Here is a 19038-nt window from a genome sequence, read left to right as displayed (position 1 = left end):
CACTCTTTATTTGGACACTCCTAGCCTGAAAAATATCTTTCATAGAGATAACCTTGAGATCAGATTGGATTATGTCTTTAAAATTTGAAGACATTAAGTTATTTTTCTACACGTGAACCTATTTTTCCCCACACTATGTAACCCTATCAAGAGCAAAAAAGTTCCACCTATTAATTCGATGACCTACAACAGAAAAGGATGATGATTATTTGATGTACAACATCACTTAGGCTTAAATCAATCAAAAAACATTTGTATAGATAGATCTCTTCGGCGGACTCAGATTATGTTGATTTCTTGTGAATGTAGTTGGTGTTGCAAATTGAAAATGAGTCAAGTTACCAAAATCATTATGGATTTTAACTTTAGCACCCATTCTTGCTTTTGAAGGATGATGTGCAATTATGAGATAAAAGCTAATATACCACTAGCAAATGCACTGGCCATGTTTCATTGGAGAACTTTAATCTTATGCCTAACATAGGTTTTGTTTAAGAAAAAAACATGTATACTTCAGATTTAGTGTTTCCTCTTTTATTTCTTGCTTGACAAGCAGAGTTTTTTTGTCTAGGAATGTGCAATGATAATATGTTGATTTGGTGTTTTTCTCGATATGTTGTGGTAAACTATAATTATTATCCTACTGATATAGGAATGATGATCCACTTTGTGTATCAAATAAAATCTGTCAACTCTGACTTGTTCATAATGCCTACCTCTGTTTAGTCTGGGAAGACCGTATCAGTCATCTATGTTCTTGAAAAACATTTTGTATTATTGGCATCTTTTCATAATTTAATTAATTTTATTTTATGGTCATAATAATTGACATGAAAGTGTTGAATAGTACAATGTAGAATTGTTCCAGCTCATATTCAGTTCTTTTGATCACACTGCATATTCAATGTTAATACAAATCGAAATCACTTGAAAAAGTTGTATCCTTATTTGACGAAATATCCAAGAGTGGTATATGTTTTACGTTGCTGTAAACTCAACACTTTTAAATGCATTTGCTAAGCTTCAAATACTTTAGTGATGATTTTCAATTTCAAGCCAAAGGTGAATGATTAGAATACAATTACTTTAGTCTTTGCGAATCTAGTATAAAAATATACCATTTCTTTTCAAATAAAATTCAACAGTCTATTATGCATCAATTAAATTATTTTTCAAATGTTTTAGTTATTAATCAATTTTGTCATCTATGATTTTCATTAAGGGTATAGCAAAAGTAGATTGTATTACGTCTTGAGCCTTGAGAGGGCTTGAATTTGAGTGGCATCTTCAACGTCTGCAATCATAGTTTACTATTTCGATGTTAATGCTGAATTGAATAAGATAATAGTTAGCAAGAGGTAAGGAAATTGCAAGTTCTAATTATAAACCTAATTTTATTTTAATGTAATTAGAGAAAATAGCCAAATCACCACTCAATCTATAACCAGAGTACCAACTACACACTTATACTTTACGGGAGTCTTATTACCCCCCTAGACATTTTCAAAATGAAATATATAACCCCTTAAAATCGAACACTCAGATTCGCACTAAGTAGTGATCTGCACGCGCCCTGCCACGTAATATTACTTTTTTTATATTAAAAAAATAATTCTTTTTCTCTATTATACTTTTTCCTTTTATATCTTTCCTTTTCTACTTCTCTTTTTCATTTTCTATTCCTCTTTTTCTTTGTCTTCAACAATGCTTTTCAGATTTTAAAAAATGCATTTTTAGATAGGATACATTCCATGACTACTACATATGCTTAGACATTTAGAGGAGATTTGATATCAACAATATCTCGATGTTATTTATTGAAGCTTTAGGAGAATGGGAAACTCCATCGTCGGAATCACTTCTGCTTCCACTGCTAGTATTGAACTTAAAATAATGCTTTGAAAAATTACTAGTAAGCAACACTAGTTAGCCAAAATGACTATACCAGTGTTAGCTAGCAGAGAGACTAATGTTGATTTCGATTTAACAATGTTAACCTAAGAAGTTTGATGGATTCTTGCAACCATTTCAATAAATGGGTTTTCTCCATTAATTAGTTTGTCACCCAATGATTTTGTTATTAAATTCTTCTAAGTTAATGGGTTTGTTACCAATGATTTTTTCTCCATTTTTACACTAAAGTTCAATCCTTTTTGACCTTCGATTTTAATTTTGAGTTACCGCTAAATTTTCAAATCGGTGAGAAGTGAAGCTACGGTGACAAGTATGTGATTTGAAAATGAGAGTTGGCTTAGTGATAAATGGATGATGCGGGCCTGGTGGTGGAGGTGAGCTGAAATTGCCCTGTTAAAGAGGAAAAGAAAGAAGAGGAAGAAGGTAAAAATGGAAAAATAAATAAGAATAAAAGTAAACACAAAATTCAAAAAAAATTAATATGAAATAAAAGAAATACTTATAAATTAAAGTTTTAATTATTTTTGTTGCCTCTCACTCTCTCAAAGAGAGTGAACTACACCTTCTTTGCCACCTCAGCATTCAGGGAGCAAATACTTATATTTTAAAATAGTCTAGGGAGGTAATAGATTTCTCGTGAAGTATAAGTGTGTAGTTGGTAATCTGGTAATAGATTAAGGGGATATTTGACTATTTTCTCTAAAAATTAATTGCAAATAATCCTCATTATATATGATAAAGTTTAGAACTAGGCACATTGAGCTTTATTTTCAGAATGTCAACTCAAAAAAAATAATCTTCCATAGTCTTGGCAATCAAGGAATATCAAAATACAAATAAAAATCATGGAATTATTTCATCCAACATGCAATCTCTAAGTTTGATTTCTGTAACATTCATTTCTGCCTTGTAAACAACATCACAACACTCTCTCCTACTACCCTCCTGGAAAAAAGAAGAAAAAAAACAACTGTTAATAATATATTTTCTTCGTTTAAAAAAGAAGGATCTATTTTTCATTGTAGTGTGTTTCAAAAAGAATGACTCGTTTATGTTTTTGGCAACACTTTAATTTTGGATTTTTACGTGGCATGTTTAAGGTTACAAGATTAAATGTCATTTTAATATATTTGATAGGCATAATACATAAATGCGTCATTTAACTTGACATCATTTCACATTTACGCCCTCCAACTTCAGGCGTGCATAAGTAGACACTTAAACTTGTATAAAATTGAACAAGTAGACACATAAGTCCTACGTGAAATAATAGGACACCACGTAGGTAGCAAATTGTCTCGTAGGATGCTACGTAGGACGTGTGTATCTATTTGTTCAACTTTATATAAATTTAAGTGTGTACTTGTGCACACCTAAAGTTGAAGGGCATAAATGTGATCGATCTAAGGCCAAGTTAAAGGGCATAATTATATATTATACCTATTTGATATAACTTTGAAAAGTCTTCTTTATTTTCTTAAGTTTTGTGTCAAGTCAAACTACATCATTCTTTGTGAAACGAAGGAAGTACTCACCCAGTCAAGCTTCTTCATGGGAGAAAGGACATGAATTTCTGATATATGATTTGCAGAGTGATTGCCATTTGATAAACAAGGTGGCAATTTTCTTGAATATCTCCTAGTATAATTTGTAACCAAATTATAACTTCCACTACTGATATTCTTGATGGACTCAAAGAAAAGAACATGTGGAGCGTCACAAGGATTATTATTAGGCAACCTAGTGTTAAAAACAAAGAAAGGTTTATACAATTTGCTCCATGGAATAAAAGTTTGTAAAGGTATTTGTATAAAACTTGGTGGAAAAATGGACTCATAAATTTGAATAGAGTAACCCCATGATATTGAAAATGTCCAATTTTTGGGCTTGTGATAACAAATGCTTTGTTGTAAGAGTCTTGATTGAAATTGTCCATTTTTTGCAACTTTCATTAAATGGTTAAGTGATTGTGAATGATTCATGAAGGGAAATATGGGGTCTACATAATCAAGATGGTGAAGGGAAATTAAAGGAGATTGTGGATGTGCTGAGAGAAATCCAGATATGTCTCCATGTAGGTCTATCTGCAATAACAAAAATATAATATGCTATATATGAATTTAACTTATAAACACTACAACAATCTTTAATTATAGGTCTCGAGATTTTAAATATTACTCCCTATGTTTCAAAAAGGATGACATACTTTCTTTTTTAGTCTGTTTAAAAAAGAATGACCTCTTTCCATTTTTTGTAACATTTTAATTTCTGCTTTCCACGTGACATGTTTAAGACCACAAGATTAAATGATAATTTTGTACATTTGACAAATATTTAATTTAGGAACACAAGATTCAAAAGTTTTCTTTATTTTCTTGAATTCCATGTCAAGTCAAACTAGGTCACTCTTTTTAAAACGAAGGGAGTAGAATATTGGAGTTGTCTTTGGTAAAGAGCGGTTTATCCTGGATGGGATTTTCGGACATAAATTTATATAAATTGGGTCCAACATGTGAGTCAGACACAAGACGAGGAACAAAAAAAGGGTAAAAAACAAGATAGATAAATTTTAGGGAAAAGACTCAAACATGTCATCAAACTTTGAGAAAAGACTCATCTATGTCATTCGTTAAAGCTTGACTATTTATGTCATTTCCGTTTGAAAAAAGGTCCATCCATGCCATTATTCGCAAATGAAAATGGCATAGATGAGCCAAATTTTTAATAGATGGCATAGAGGAACCTTTTCTCAAAGATCAGTGACATATTTGAGCATTTCCCCTATATATTATAATCTTTTAGTTGCGTTATTTTGTTCTTACAAAGTCTTCTAGTATTTTATAAAATGATTATTTTTCTTTATTGTGACTATATATAACATATCAAATAAAATAAAATATCTTTTTAAAAATATTTTGATAAAGTTTCTCATAGATCAATTTGGGTCACATATATACCAGCCCAGCTTTTGATAGACTAAAATGACCTGTACTAATATATGTATATACGAGTCAATAATCAACCCAAACTCAAGCATGTTGGGCCGATTATAATTTCACGGACTAGTTTTGTCACTTCTACTTGAACCTTATCTTTTTTCAAAAAAATTACAATAACGATGTATATAACTTAAGCTCGTTAAAAATACCTGATGGAAGCCCTTTTCTTGAGTGAGAGAGACACCTAAATCAGCCACACATGACTGCAAAATATGGTCACCTCCATAATAAGTTTGATACCTTTTGATACAAATATCCAAATTCTCAACCATAGCCTCCACAAGTGCATAACTAAAAGCATAACCACCACCACCAAAAGCCATATTAAATGAATGTGCAACATTTGATGCATGTGTTTCTGAATTCATCCCAACATAAAAATATTTCCTATGATCATACTTTGACAAAACCTCAACCAAATTATCTATGAAAAAAATTGTGTCATCACCAGCCATAATGTACCATCTAGCACTCTTGTTCTCCATCTTGAATGTCTCTTCTACAACGCGAGCCATTCGTATGGTTTGTTGAATTGGATGCTTATCGTACATTTTGTATCTCGAGGTGTCTTCTGAGACCTTGAAAGGTGGACAAGAAGAGTAAGGCCATGGAAGCAATTGATGATCTTTTGGGAAGCTCTCGAGGAACACGAATCCACGTGTTATGTTTGGTTTCCACCAGGATTCAACGTAGGATATTCTGTTCTTCCATGTTCTAGATGAGCTTGTTATTCCGAATACTAGATGGCTAATATTGGTATGAGTATCATCTTGTGTAATGTCATGACCTTTGAAACTCATCAAGTTGTTGAATATAGTGATTGAGTTGCTACATGGATGGTTAGATAGCAAAATGTGGATTACATAGAGGATTAGTCCTGAAATTAACAATGATTTGCATAATTTTCCACTTAATAAAACGGATAATTGCATAATCTTACGTCGAATTAGAGAAATCAAGTTTGTGAAAACCATCAAGGGATACCAATTTCTTGAAGAAAATAATGTGATTTGATGTAATTATAAGTAATGAGTGAAAGCTTGAAAATTTAAAGTAGAATTTTATGGGGTTTGGTCATAAGGATAACACAAGGTTCATGTTAATAATGAGACATGTTATTTTTCTCGTGTAAACTATCTAATAAAGTAAGGTGTTGAATTAAATGTGAAAAGGTAACAAAAGAGATGTGTAGTACTAAAAGTAGTTCAGTTTTTCTCGTGCCCTTAAGCCAAATGCACGAGTTATACACACTTTTTTTTTCCGAGTCTGACTAATCCAGAATTGTGCGCTACTTTGGGAGATAAAGGATTTCCTACCAAAGGTGACTCCATATTATATATCAGGGACTAAAACCCGATACTTCTATTTAAGAATGGAGGAGTACTTACGGATTCATGAATAACTTCTTCTTGTTGCTATGAACACTTTTAGCATTGAACATTGCTTATTTTAGTGAGATTTTGGAAAATTTGCCAAAGGTAACTTTATATTGTTAACTAGCATAAATCTGACTAGGGGTGTACAAAATCGAACCGAAAACCGAACCAAACCGTAAATCGAGTCAAATCGGAAAAAAAAACCCGACTAGTGGTTTGGTTTGACTTGGTTTGGTATTGGAAAAAAAAATCCGACTATATTTGGGTTGGTTTGGTTTTAACTTAAAAAAATCAACCCGACATTATATATGTAATTTTAAAATTTTATTTTATACATAAAATTATTTACTTTGATATAATTTTAAAATATTTCTTATACTATTTCATAGTTTTATCTTTTAATATATTATTTCAAGTTTAAAACTTAGAATTCGGAATGGTCCAATAAAGATTATAGTTCATAGATGTTGATAATTATAATAAAACTTAAATCAAAATCAAATTAATACTAATGCAAAAAGAAAATCAATTCAACACTAAGAATTGGGGCATAGGCTGGGGGGTACTTATGCATTTTTCCAACTTATTTTAGCATGATTTAGTACTTTTAAATTATGATCATTTTCATTACGACTTTGCAATATTTATTTTATATGATGATTTCATTATTATTTTTTATTGAATATTTTTGTGTCATCAGTACACATCTCATATTTTGTGTTATTTTTTTAAGAAACACCTTAGATAATTGTATTTTGGTTGGACTAAAGAAATATTTGGAGCACAAGTTAATTATATGTTTGTATGCAAACTTTACCAAAAAAAATCCAAAAATCTGAAAAATATGCGGTTCATTAGTTTGGTTTGATTTATAAATTTAAAAATTCGACACAATGGTTTGGTTTGGTATTTGAAAAACTCGAACCAACCCGGTCATGTACACCTCTAAATCTGACTATTGCCAACAAGAACATAGGGTAGGACTTATAAATTATAGGGAAAAGGATTTGATATATCCTTCAACTTTGCGAATTAGAGCTGATATACCACTTATTATAAAAGTGGCCACATATACTCCTTCCGTTACACAAATGGTCCACATATATCCTTTTCGTCTAATAAAAGTGAAAATGTTGATTTTAAATTTATTTTCTTGATTTTTTTTATAAAAAAATATACATGTAGGGGTATATTTGACTCTTTTCAAGGTATATAATTTGATCTTTGTCACATGTGAATTTTTTTTTTGACTTCTTTGATTGAACGGCTAATTTTCATTCAAGAGTACTCATGTGCCTAATTTAAAGTTGCGGGGCTCAATCAATCTAATAGTTGACTAATATTATTTTCCAATATAAAGATACATTAGTACACCCTATGTAGCTTCTCCATTGATTAGCGATAATTTAACTTGTTATAGCAGGTTACTTACTACCTACCTACAATGAGTTTAAGTTCTATGTATCGATCGACAGAGTAAACATTATTTGAAAGTGATCGACAAAAATGAACAAGTGCCTTAAATGTTGCATTTGAGGCAAATATACACTAAGATCCACAGAAAATGTGCAGGGATTTACATGCTTTCTCACTCAGCCTCAGTTAAGCCATTGTTTTAACCTCATAATTAGGCTAAAATGATATATAGAAAATTAATATTTTGTCCTTCTCTTATCCATTCATCTTAATCATCAACATAGATGGTTTCTTGTTGGAACAGTCCACCAAAAATCTTCCTCTTCTCTGTTGCAGCAACCTCTGTTTGTTTAGCTGGTTTCGGAGCCTCCTTCGTTTTCGAAGCAAATGGATTCCTTGGAGGAGTTTTCACCACTGCTTTCTGAGCAGGCAAATTCTTGGCCTTGGCACGTCCCCTAACGGTAGCAACTTGAGCGTCTGATTCCTCGTTGGCCTTTTCAACAGCTGATTTGAGTTGTGAGCTGAATTTTTCAAATGAAAATCCTGTACTTAAGCCTTTTGCTTTGTCTAGTAGACTTTCAACAGAAGGAATGGAAGGTGATGACGCCTTCTCTTCAGGTTCCTTTGCAATGCTAGCAGCAGCCTTTGCTTCTTTCTTTTCGAGCTTCTTTGCTTCTTGTTCCTGCCTCTTGGATGCTTCAGCAGCTCCTCGAGCTTCTACCTCAGCTTTCGATTTTTCAAGGGCTTCTGCATAGGCCTTTCTCCGACCATCCTCAGGAATGACGCTGTGTATATAATGTTTCACTCATTTAGATTATATGGCATCCAGAACTGGTACAAAGAGGATAAATCTCTGTATATACTTATTGTATTGTTTTGTTGTAGTTTCTGTTCTGTTACTATCTGTTGTTTTTGTTATAATTTGTTGCTTCTTGTACTTCCGTTATTTCTTTCTTTGAACTTTTTTTTCCTTGAGCTGATGGTTTATCGGAAATTGCCTCTCTACCTATATAATAAGGTAGGGGTAAGTTCTGCGTACACTCTACCTTCCCTAGACGACACTATGTTGGGACCATATGTTGTTGTTGTGCTGACAGAGTGAAAAGAAATAGTTTAACCTGTTTTATAGCAGGAACTCTTATCTTATTTTCCCCATTACTAATCCCACTTTTTATGGACGCTTACTTGTAGCTATCTTTTAGATGATCTGATGATTCGTTTACACTTTCAGATTTAGTACGTAAAAGTTAAACACCTAGAGAAATCATTCTTACGAGCACTAGTATCACCGAAATTTGGAAATGCAGCAATTGAGGAAAAGAGGTATTTACCTAAAAAGTTCATCCACAGTCTTTGATGGTGCTGATGGATCAGCAAAGACTTCCACAACCTGTACAAAGAAATAATTCCAGTGGTTGAACATCCACATTATAACTAAAGAAGACCAGTAAAGGTTCACTTGCATAAATTCATTTCATTTGAACTTTTTCTTATCTTAGTGAACTTGTCAATTTAAATCCGGTAATCAACGTTTATTGTAATGTTATAATATTGGACTAAGACGGGCTTAATTGGAGCAACATGAGAGTGAGACTTCATATAACCGACCCCAACTTGTAGTTGTTGTAATGTTGCTTTACTTAAAAGGAGGAGCAGTCACTACCTTATTTTCTGCCACCGCTGTGTTGGAGAAAACATCCACAACGAGCTTAGCTATCTGAGACTTCCCCACCTGATGATTGACATAAAACACGAGATCATAAGTGATGACTTAGCTTATTTCGATCTATTTAACATGTGTAGAAAGCAGAAAAAGGAACCAATAAACCGAAGAGTATGTCATGTGACTAAATCCACAATAGAATATATGAACATGTTCAACATTAAAAGAAATTGCATACATTACATTACTTTATAGGCGTCAGCACCAGCACTTCCTTCAGCTGAAACAACAATTTTGTATGAGCTCTCAGGGGAGAAATCCTCTGTTAATTTGGTTTTTATGAGTGTATAGCTTAGATCTGTCTCCACTATCTTCTGCAGAAACTCTGCTATCGTCAACGGTTGAGATTTTGAGAACAGATTGTTGAAGAAAGATGTAATTCCGTCGAGCACATTGTATGTAGAACCTCCTGAAGAAGATTCATCATAGACTATGGCCACATGCCCAACACCAGCTAATTGTGCAGCTTGTATAACTTGTACAGCATCTGTTGTGGTGACTTCAGTCGCAGGACCGTTTTCTCCCTTACCAATAGTAACCACAACTTTGCTAGCATTTCCGATTGCCTTTGCAATCGATTCTGCATCTTGAAATGTGGATGCAACTGCATTCAGGCGTTTTGACTCATCGTTAGAGATTACCTGCAATGATGCAACATGTATAGTCAGAAAACAACAACCCATTCCCTCAACCAATGTGAGACACTCTAACACTCCCTCTCCCCTCCCTCACGAAGTTGGACATCTAGATCGTGGACGATATAACATCCAGGATCAATATTGTGAAACACAACAAACAAAGATGACTCTGATAGAGAAAAATGGACCTTGAACCTAATTCAACCAAAACGTTAGCTCATGAGTTAATATTTCCCAAAACCATATATGACAATAGTTCATTCCCACAACCAATGTCCAGTACTCTAACAAGTTCCGTATTTTGCAAGGACAAAGAGACTGACCTTGTAGCTAACGGCTAGACGAGCTAGCTCTTGTGCAGCACCAAGGTCAGAAACTCCAGCTCTGACACTATAACCTTCACGCAACAGCAACTGTGCAATGCGGATACCAGCTTGCCCAGTTGCACCAGCAACAAACACTGTTCCAGGATCCTTTGCCCTTTGCCTTCCAAAAGACAATCCAGAAGATGTGTTCGTGCTAGCAGGTATCAAAGACGTCACATCAGGCAACTTACCTGTTGAAAACACAGTATAATTAAGTAACTAAAAGTGTGCTCGTCTTCTAATCTTTTAGATAATACCAGTAACACAATTCAATAGACACCAGAGCACACTTTTACGGACATAATTAAGTAAATCCAAATGAAATGGCCGCACAATTCAATATAATATTAGAACAAGCAGACATCTACTGTTCAAGTCTTAATACGACATTAGAGCAAACAGAAGTCCTGCATTCAAATCTCACTGTCACCCATAATCAAAAAGAAACTTTACAGAAATAATAAAGTCAATTTAGATGAGACGGACACTTAATTAAACATGGTATCAGAACAAGCAGACGTCTATTGTTCAAGTCTCAAATATGGCATTAGAGCAAACATAAGTCTTGCGTCCAAGTCTCATTGTCACCCATTATCAAATTAAAGAAAGACTTCTACAAAAATAATTAAGTAAAGTTAGATTAAATTATCGCACAATTCAACATGGTATCAGAACAAGCAGACGCCTAGCGGTTCAAGTCACAACTATGACATTAGAGCAAAACATAAGTTTTCCATTCAAGTCTCAGTCTCACCCATTATAAGAAAAACACTAATTAAGTAAATTCAAATGAAACGGTCACACAGTTCAACATTACGAAAAATAAAATAGATCAAATATTAGATGAGATGATCACACAATTCGAATTTTAATTACCGAAATCAAAGTTGAAGGGGTTGCCAGAATTGTTTGTAGTTTCTTGATTTTGTCCAGATTTTTTAGCAGAAACAGTGAATCTTGGATTTTTGAATGATAATCTTGGATGAGGTGTAGTTGAAAGGAGAAATGAATTTGAAGTAAGAGTTGGAGCCATGAGATATGAATTTTATTTTATTTTTGGAAAGAGATAGCAGATGAATTGCTAACTCTTTCTATTTAGTTACTATATTTTGCATGAAAATTTTGTGTTTTTTTAAAAATGAAATTCTATATCTGTGGCATTTGATTCTGGTCTCAGAACACAGTTTTTGGATTGAACAATTTTGTCCATTTGGATGGGGAATAAAGTGGATTTCCAATGAAATAATGCCACGTCAAATTTTATCTACAAAAGAAAATTTCAAGCCAGTCGTTTCTAATTGGTACAAAAATAATGCAAATTTTCCATAACATTTTGTTAGATGCTAATGCAACCTTTCAAATTTTAAGATTCAACAAATTATTTTTTTAATGTAATTTTTTCATTTATTATTGGGATATGGTAGAAGTATCTAGACTATGACCGAAATCTCAGACACGCGCTTTAACTAAACAAAGGTCCTATTACCCTCTCAACCCCATTTTTTTTGTAATTATATTTTTGTAATTTGGTACACCTTTTTGGCTTACGTGACATTCAAATATCTCTCACGCGCCTCAACTACGTGGAGTCACGGAGTGTGCCACGTAAGTCAAAAGATATACAAAATTACGAAGAAAAAAAAAGTTAAGGAGGTAATAAGACTTTAGTTTAGTTAAGATGTGTGTCTAGTATTTCGATCGTAGTCTAGGGGTACTTGTGCCTTATCCCTTATTATTTGAATATCTTGAATTATCAATTACTATAGTTTAAAGTACTTTTTTATGTAGTTTTTAAATATGTAAATTTTAGGTTAAAAAAACTTGAAAAGTTCAAGCTCAAACTCATCGTTAAAATTAAATTGTTTGACTCTCAAAATTTGAATAATTCTTCCCCGGGGGAGATACTGTACTTTGTTTTGGTCTTGGTTTTGATTTTATTTTATTTTATTTTATTTTTTGAGGAATGATTAGATTTGGTTGTGGTAAAAATTGTTTTTAAATTTACCTGTAAAGTTTCTTCGTTTTTCTCAGGTTGCTGAGTAATAATTATCAATTAGATTTTTTTGCTCACCTACGGTACTTTGCCTCAATATTTTTATTTTATGTTATTTTTTGTTCGGCGTCTGGAATCTGGATCGCACATAGTAGGAGCACATTCGGGAGTGACGCTCCTAGCATGATTTTTTTTCATATCCAGAGTTCGAACCTGAAAACCTCCAGTTAAGGGTGAAATAATCTCACCACTTCACCTTCAAACTACTCCCTTCGTTCACTTTTATTTGTTACATTTTTCTTCTCGAGAGTTAAAGTGCATGAACTTTGATTAACATTTTAAAATGTATTTTTTTTCATCATATCAAATTATCAATATGAAAAGGATTACAACTTGTAGTGCTTTTCTTATAATATTTGAGCATCTAAATTAAGAGTTAAAAATATTAAATTAATCTAATTCAATTTAACTCTGAATATTAATTAAATTAACTTTGATAAAGTGTAATACGACAAGTAAAAATGAAAGAAAAATAAGTACATAACGTTTTCTGGTGCCATTTATTTTGGTAGTTGACCCTTATCTATTTGAAAAAACATGTGATCCAGCTTTTTTCTGGAACAGATAATAACTAAATATCTGTTGAAAATAATTATGCAGAAAGTGATTTAAATTTTGCGCGATAATGATATTATTGATACTGTCCTTAAAAGTATCTGACCTATAGTAAAATAATTAAAAGTATCTTTGTTACTCCTCGAAATTTAACAAGATCTTCTAATTATAAACTAGGAGAGAAACAACAGAAAAATTAGAGAATCTTAAATTCCAAAGAAGCAGAGAAATAAAAGTACAAGAGAAAGTGTGTCATGTTCATCTACAAATTGAGGGAATGGTGTCAAATGGTCGAGTTTGATTGAATTTGAATGGATAAAAATGAATTAATTTAATAAATAAATGGGTTATTGATCCACTCAAAAGTTACTTAGACTAAAATAAATTAGGCTAAAATGGGCTAAAAAAGTGGATCAAAACCCAATGCATCCATTTGTTACTAAGTTTTAATTGATTTGTTCTTTTATAATTTTTAGTACATAATAAAAAATAAAAAAAAGGAGTTTTTTGAAAGAAAAAAAAAACTTGACAAAAATTTCCGTGGATCAATTTGAGTTAGAGAGTCCAAACGGATTGAGCTAATAAATGAACAAGTCAATAATCAATTCAAACTTGTACGGATTGAGCTGATTATGATTTCATGAGCTACTTTTGCCACCTCTAGATATAAAGAATTAAGAACTCACCCTTCTCTCATTGTCAGCCTAATCAACATGTACCTACAGGAATCAAATGAGAGTCTAGTATGTACAGATTGGTTCCAATTTTAGTAGCCTACAATTGTTGAGACAAAAAGATAATTGAGAAATCTCCGAGAGCCAGTGTTGCACGAATGGAAACTCGGTGGATAATGGACCTGACCGTTTATCTTTCTTCACTTAAATACCAAGTTTTTGTCTGCGGTAGAATTCGAACCATGTCAATTGGTAATGATACCACCCTATTGTGAATTATAGCCAGCTATAACCAGGTTTCTTACTCAATCCTCTATCCAACATAAGCTTGCGCTGTCCCTCCGCGTCCTTCCAATTCCCTTCCAATGCTAACACATTTGCTAGCAATACGTACGTTGCAGGATCGTTGGGACAAAGTTCAACAAGCTTCTTGGCAGAAATCACAGCAAGTCCCTTATTACCGTGTAGTTGGCAAGCATTCAGTAGACTTTTATAAACCGAAGGTCCTGGTTCTATTGGCATATTGTTGACGAAGTCCTCTGCTTCACGTAGATGACCAGCACGGGCATACAGGTCGACTATGCAAGCATAATGCTCTAGCTTTGGTGGTGGTAGAGAATTGTCATTCTTCATCAGATCAAAATATTTAAGCCCTTCGTCGAGCAGGCCAGCATGTCTACATGCCGAAAGAACAATAAGGAATGTGGTTAGATCTGGTTTAATACCACATCTCCTCATTTCTTCAAACATTACAATCACATCCCTACCATAACCATGATGTGCACAGCCTGTAAGAAGTGAGTTCCACGATATGAGGTCTCGTTCCTCCATTGATGAGAATATTTTCTCGGCATCTTCAAGTCTACCACATTTTGTATACATGGAAAGAAGCCCATTTTGTATGATAACTTCAGAAGCATATCCTGTTTTCAGAGCTAGACAATGGATCAGCATTCCTTCCTCCAGGCCTGAAATGCTCCCTATTCCTTTCAAAATGCTCGCAAAAGTGTAATGATCAACAGTAAAACCAGCCCACCTCATTCTTGAGAAGCAGGAGAACGCTTCTCCACCGACTCCTAAATTAGAGAAACCGGAAATAACTGCATTCCAGGAGATCTCATCCCATTTCACAACGTTAGAACACAACTTACGGAAATCCTCTAAGCTACAGCTACAACCTGAGTAAGCAGACAGCAACGATACCACCAAGTAATGGTTAGTCTTACAACATTGATGTATTACATGACAGTGTACCTGCTCACAATGAACCAAGTAATCTGAACAAGAAAACGAGCTTAACAAACTCGTATACGTAACACAATTAGCTCTAATTCCCAACCTCAACATTTCCTTGAACAAAATCACAGCTTGAAAAGGACACCGGTTTTGCGCATAACCAGTAATCATTGATGTCCAAGTAATAACATTCCTTTCAGTCATTTGATCGAAAACTCTCCTCGAAGTCTCAAGATCAAAACACTTCAAATACATATCAATCAAAACAGTCCCTACAACAAGATTCAAAGCAAAACCAACTTTCCAGCTCAAACCATGAAACTGAGCCCCAATTTCACATGCTTCTAACTGAGCACAACCAACCAACACAGCCGAAACACTAGACGGGGTCGGTCTAATACCCTCTCTCAACATTTCAAGAAACAACACAATCGCATTTTCAGGGTAATGGGTGTCCAAATAACCAGAAATCAAAGCATTCCATGACACCACATTTCTTTCAGGCATTTCATCAAACAGTTGCTCTGCTTCTTTAACATAACCACATTTTCCATACAAATCAAGAAGAGCAGTGTTAATAAATACATTTGAATCAAACCCCATTTTAATAATCTGGCAATGGGTTTGAATTCCAAGTGAAAAAGAACCCATTTTTGCACAAGTGGAGATGATTTGATTGAGGCTAAATTGGTCATGTAGAAGACCATTTTGATGTAACAAGTCTAAATTAATGTTATTTGATTCATTATATTTGTCTTTGAAACTATGATAAAAGATTTGGTTGGATAATATATTTGCTCGTCTTCCTATGTTGTAGCATAGGTGATTTGCAGGTGTTCTTAGAATCATTATATGTCAAATCACTCCTTGTTTGAGAGGTTGTCCATTTGACTTGCAAGGACATACTTGGCTCTCGTTTGATCCTAGATTTTGAAAAAGAGACAAGTATTAAAAATACTTAAATTTGGCGTGAATTATTAACAAATTTAAAAATTGACCTGCACCAATATATGTTAATTTTTTGTCTCAATTTATGTGATATCATGGAATTTGAGAAGTTATCGAAATTTGTATATGATTTTAAAAATATTTTAAGTTGTTAATTATGATAATTTATATTTTTACTTAATTTTAAAAATAATATATATTACTCTCTTTGTTTCAATTTAGGTGGCATATATAAGATTTCAAAAATTGGCCATTTTTTATGTCTTTTAATATATTCAATTGTTAATTATTGTAATTTATATTACCCTTTTAACGTAATTTTCAAATAATACATGTCATTTCTCATGTCCCAAATTATGTGGCATTGATAAATTTTTTGGAGTCAAGTAATTTTTTTATATGTATTTTAATTTTTTTAAATTGTTAATTATTGTAATTTGTAGTACTTTTTACGTCAATTTCAAAAAATATATGTTTATCATCTAACCCATTTTATGTGGTGCCAATAGAATATCAAGAGTTAATCGAATTTTTTTTATATAACTTTTAAATATTCAGGTCAATTTCAAATAATATATATTTATCATTTAACCCATTTTATGTGGTACCAATAGAATATCAAGAGTCAATCGATTTTTTTATATAACTTTTAAATATTTATATTGTTAATTATTGTGATTTATAATATTATTTATATAATTTTTAAAGTTATAACCAACAAAAAGAATAAGAGAAATAAATTTAATACAAAAAAAAACTAAATAGTAATGAAAAATATTACTCCCTCCGTTTTGTGAGCCCATGAGTTGGGCCCACACAGTTCAACAAAACAGTGGTAATTTTTTATAGGACATATGAGTCATTATGTAAATGTTAATTGATTTTTTGGTCTAATAAAGAAAAGATACACCTTTAAAGCAAGAGATTACAAAGGCTGAAGGAAGGAAAACATAGAAAATTTCAAAAATACCCTTGTCATACTAGACATGCCTGCTTGTAGACTCTTCTACTATGTAGTAATATTGAAGGGAAAAAATCATGTGTAGTTCGTGAATGACACGTTTTTGTGTATGAAATGAGAGGGGTGTATTAAAGCTTAATTTGTCAAGTATAGATGTGTTTTTAAAGTTATCAAAAGTTTAAGGACGAAATTAATAATTTGTGCCAAATTTAGAAGTGTATTCAATACTTCTCTTTTTAGAAAATGAAATTTGAAACCACTTGAAGATTAGATTTTCAAAATCTGATCATATTTCATGGTCAACCAGATACTCCCTATGCTTCAATTTTATTGTACTACTTTGACTTAACACGGATTTTAAAAATAATTATCTTGTGGTTTTAAATTAAAAATATGGAGAATGTATTAAAATATCTTTCAATCTTAGGGTCCTAAACATATAATGTGGAAAAGTTTAGATTAAAGAATTTAAAAAAAAGGAAAGATATATTTTTTTAACTAGATTGAAAAAGAAAGTATGACAAATAAACTAAAACGGAGAGAGTATTTCAAGATAAGTTTAAAAATTTATAATCAAATGCTAGCTTACTATATTTATTGGCATATCCTACAAAAGGTTTTAAAAAAAATCACCGGACACCAATATTTATATGTATCTGAACTTCAGTCATATAAAATTTTAGACATAGCAATTCTGAACTTAACCCAAAATGAAACACGTGCAAGAAATTTTCAAAAATGGACACAAATGAAATGACAGCATTAAAATCAAGTATATGTACACTTTACTCCTAAATTTGTGAAGGCGTGATCAATCGATCGATCACGCAACACATTATCTCCCATAGAAACTCAATACATTCGATGCAATATTTAAGCTATTTTAAGCATAATAAGATGATCCAACTATAATATTTGGTCGTCTTTTGCTTTCATTATGAAATTTTAAACAAAATATGAGTTTCAATCATAAATATCATATAAGTATCCATATAAAATACAAATTCCACCAATTAATGTATATGGAGCATCTATAACAAATTAGATGAAAAACAAGGCGGTGCCAAAAGAATTAAGGTCTCAAGTAATCACTGAATGTGTGTTGGGATAAAAAAAAAAAAGAGTTTTTTGATTTGTGTGATATATAGAAATAGAGTCAGAATTTAAAGTTTGTGGGTTCAATTTTATTTTTTTAACGTTAGTGGATTCTAAATTAATAATTTATTACATATTCAATGTATTTCTTTTTACAAATTCAAGATATGAACTAAAGTTATTGAGTTTGACTGAACTTGTAACTAACAGGTTGGATCTTCCCCTAATGATGCATCTGGATACATGTATTAGGCTAGATACATGCTAAGTTAGTCCTATAAATACCTAGATACTATAAAACAAAATGTAAGTTAAGTTGAATTGATTGAACAATATATTCCCACTCATCTTAAAAAGAATTATCCTTCCTCGATTTTGCAACAAGAACATGTAATATAAACATACATCAAAATATATAGTATTTTACGAACATTAAGATGTCACCTCGTATACTTATATAGTTGGGGTGATTGCGACGCAATCGAGCTCCATTCGCACCTTAATCTTTGTTCTCATAACACATCACGATGCCATTATGAATAATCCTAATATATTTCTAAAAGACCTTCCTTTAAAAAAAAAATATCGTGACATGAAGCCATCACAAGCATACCTTAATGATTTTAGTAGGTAATTTCGCAATGCAAGCGGACTCACCTTTAAAGTTGGGGTGCACATGTAAATATACTTTTAAATTTATAATTTTTAGGGATAATGCATAAGTACCTCTAGACTATGACCGAAATTTCAAAAACACATTTTAACTAATCTAAGGTCCTATTACCCCCTCCCCTTGAACTCATTATTTGTGTAATTTTGTACACCTTTTGGCTTACATGACACTTTTGTGACTCCACTTAGGTGAGGCGCGTGGGAGATGTTTGGAGGCCACGTAGGCCAAATAGGTGTTCAAAATTACTAAAAAAATGAGTTCAGAGGGTAATAAAATCTTAATTTAGTTAAGGTGTATCGCTGAAATTTCGGTGATAGTCTAGGGATACTTGTGCCTTGTCACTAATTTTTGAGGTTATTATTGTCATTTCGGTAAAAGAACAACTTATCAACCTTATATTTTCAATTTCAGA

General features: G+C 32.5%; 3 protein-coding genes across 3 annotated transcripts; all 3 read right to left on the bottom strand.

The window, feature by feature from the left end:
* Positions 1-2743: 2743 nt before the first annotated feature.
* LOC107062885 (uncharacterized) lies at positions 2744-5802 on the bottom strand. Its single transcript, XM_015314071.1, has 3 exons — positions 5063-5802; positions 3450-3998; positions 2744-2859 (listed from the first exon to the last, which is right to left on the bottom strand). Exons 1-3 carry the CDS (start codon positions 5711-5713, stop codon positions 2758-2760), a joined length of 1302 nt encoding a protein of 433 aa, XP_015169557.1. The 5' UTR covers positions 5714-5802; the 3' UTR covers positions 2744-2757.
* Positions 5803-7753: 1951 nt separating this feature from the next.
* LOC102588617 (protein plastid transcriptionally active 16, chloroplastic) lies at positions 7754-11592 on the bottom strand. Its single transcript, XM_006358640.2, has 6 exons — positions 11308-11592; positions 10390-10622; positions 9617-10069; positions 9369-9437; positions 9037-9095; positions 7754-8490 (listed from the first exon to the last, which is right to left on the bottom strand). The coding sequence occupies exons 1-6, from the start codon at positions 11462-11464 to the stop codon at positions 7974-7976; spliced, it is 1488 nt and encodes a 495-aa protein (XP_006358702.1). The 5' UTR covers positions 11465-11592; the 3' UTR covers positions 7754-7973.
* Positions 11593-13989: 2397 nt separating this feature from the next.
* LOC107062875 (pentatricopeptide repeat-containing protein At1g11290, chloroplastic-like) lies at positions 13990-15552 on the bottom strand. The gene has a single exon (XM_015314059.1). The coding sequence runs from the start codon at positions 15550-15552 to the stop codon at positions 13990-13992; it is 1563 nt and encodes a 520-aa protein (XP_015169545.1).
* Between the last annotated feature and the right edge of the window lie 3486 nt (positions 15553-19038).

The sequence above is a fragment of the Solanum tuberosum genome, unplaced genomic scaffold, assembly GCF_000226075.1.
Source record: "Solanum tuberosum cultivar DM 1-3 516 R44 unplaced genomic scaffold, SolTub_3.0 scf00266, whole genome shotgun sequence".
NCBI lineage: Eukaryota > Viridiplantae > Streptophyta > Magnoliopsida > Solanales > Solanaceae > Solanum > Solanum tuberosum.
Note: the sequence above shows the minus strand (reverse complement) of the source record. Positions and strands in the feature narration are given on the sequence as shown.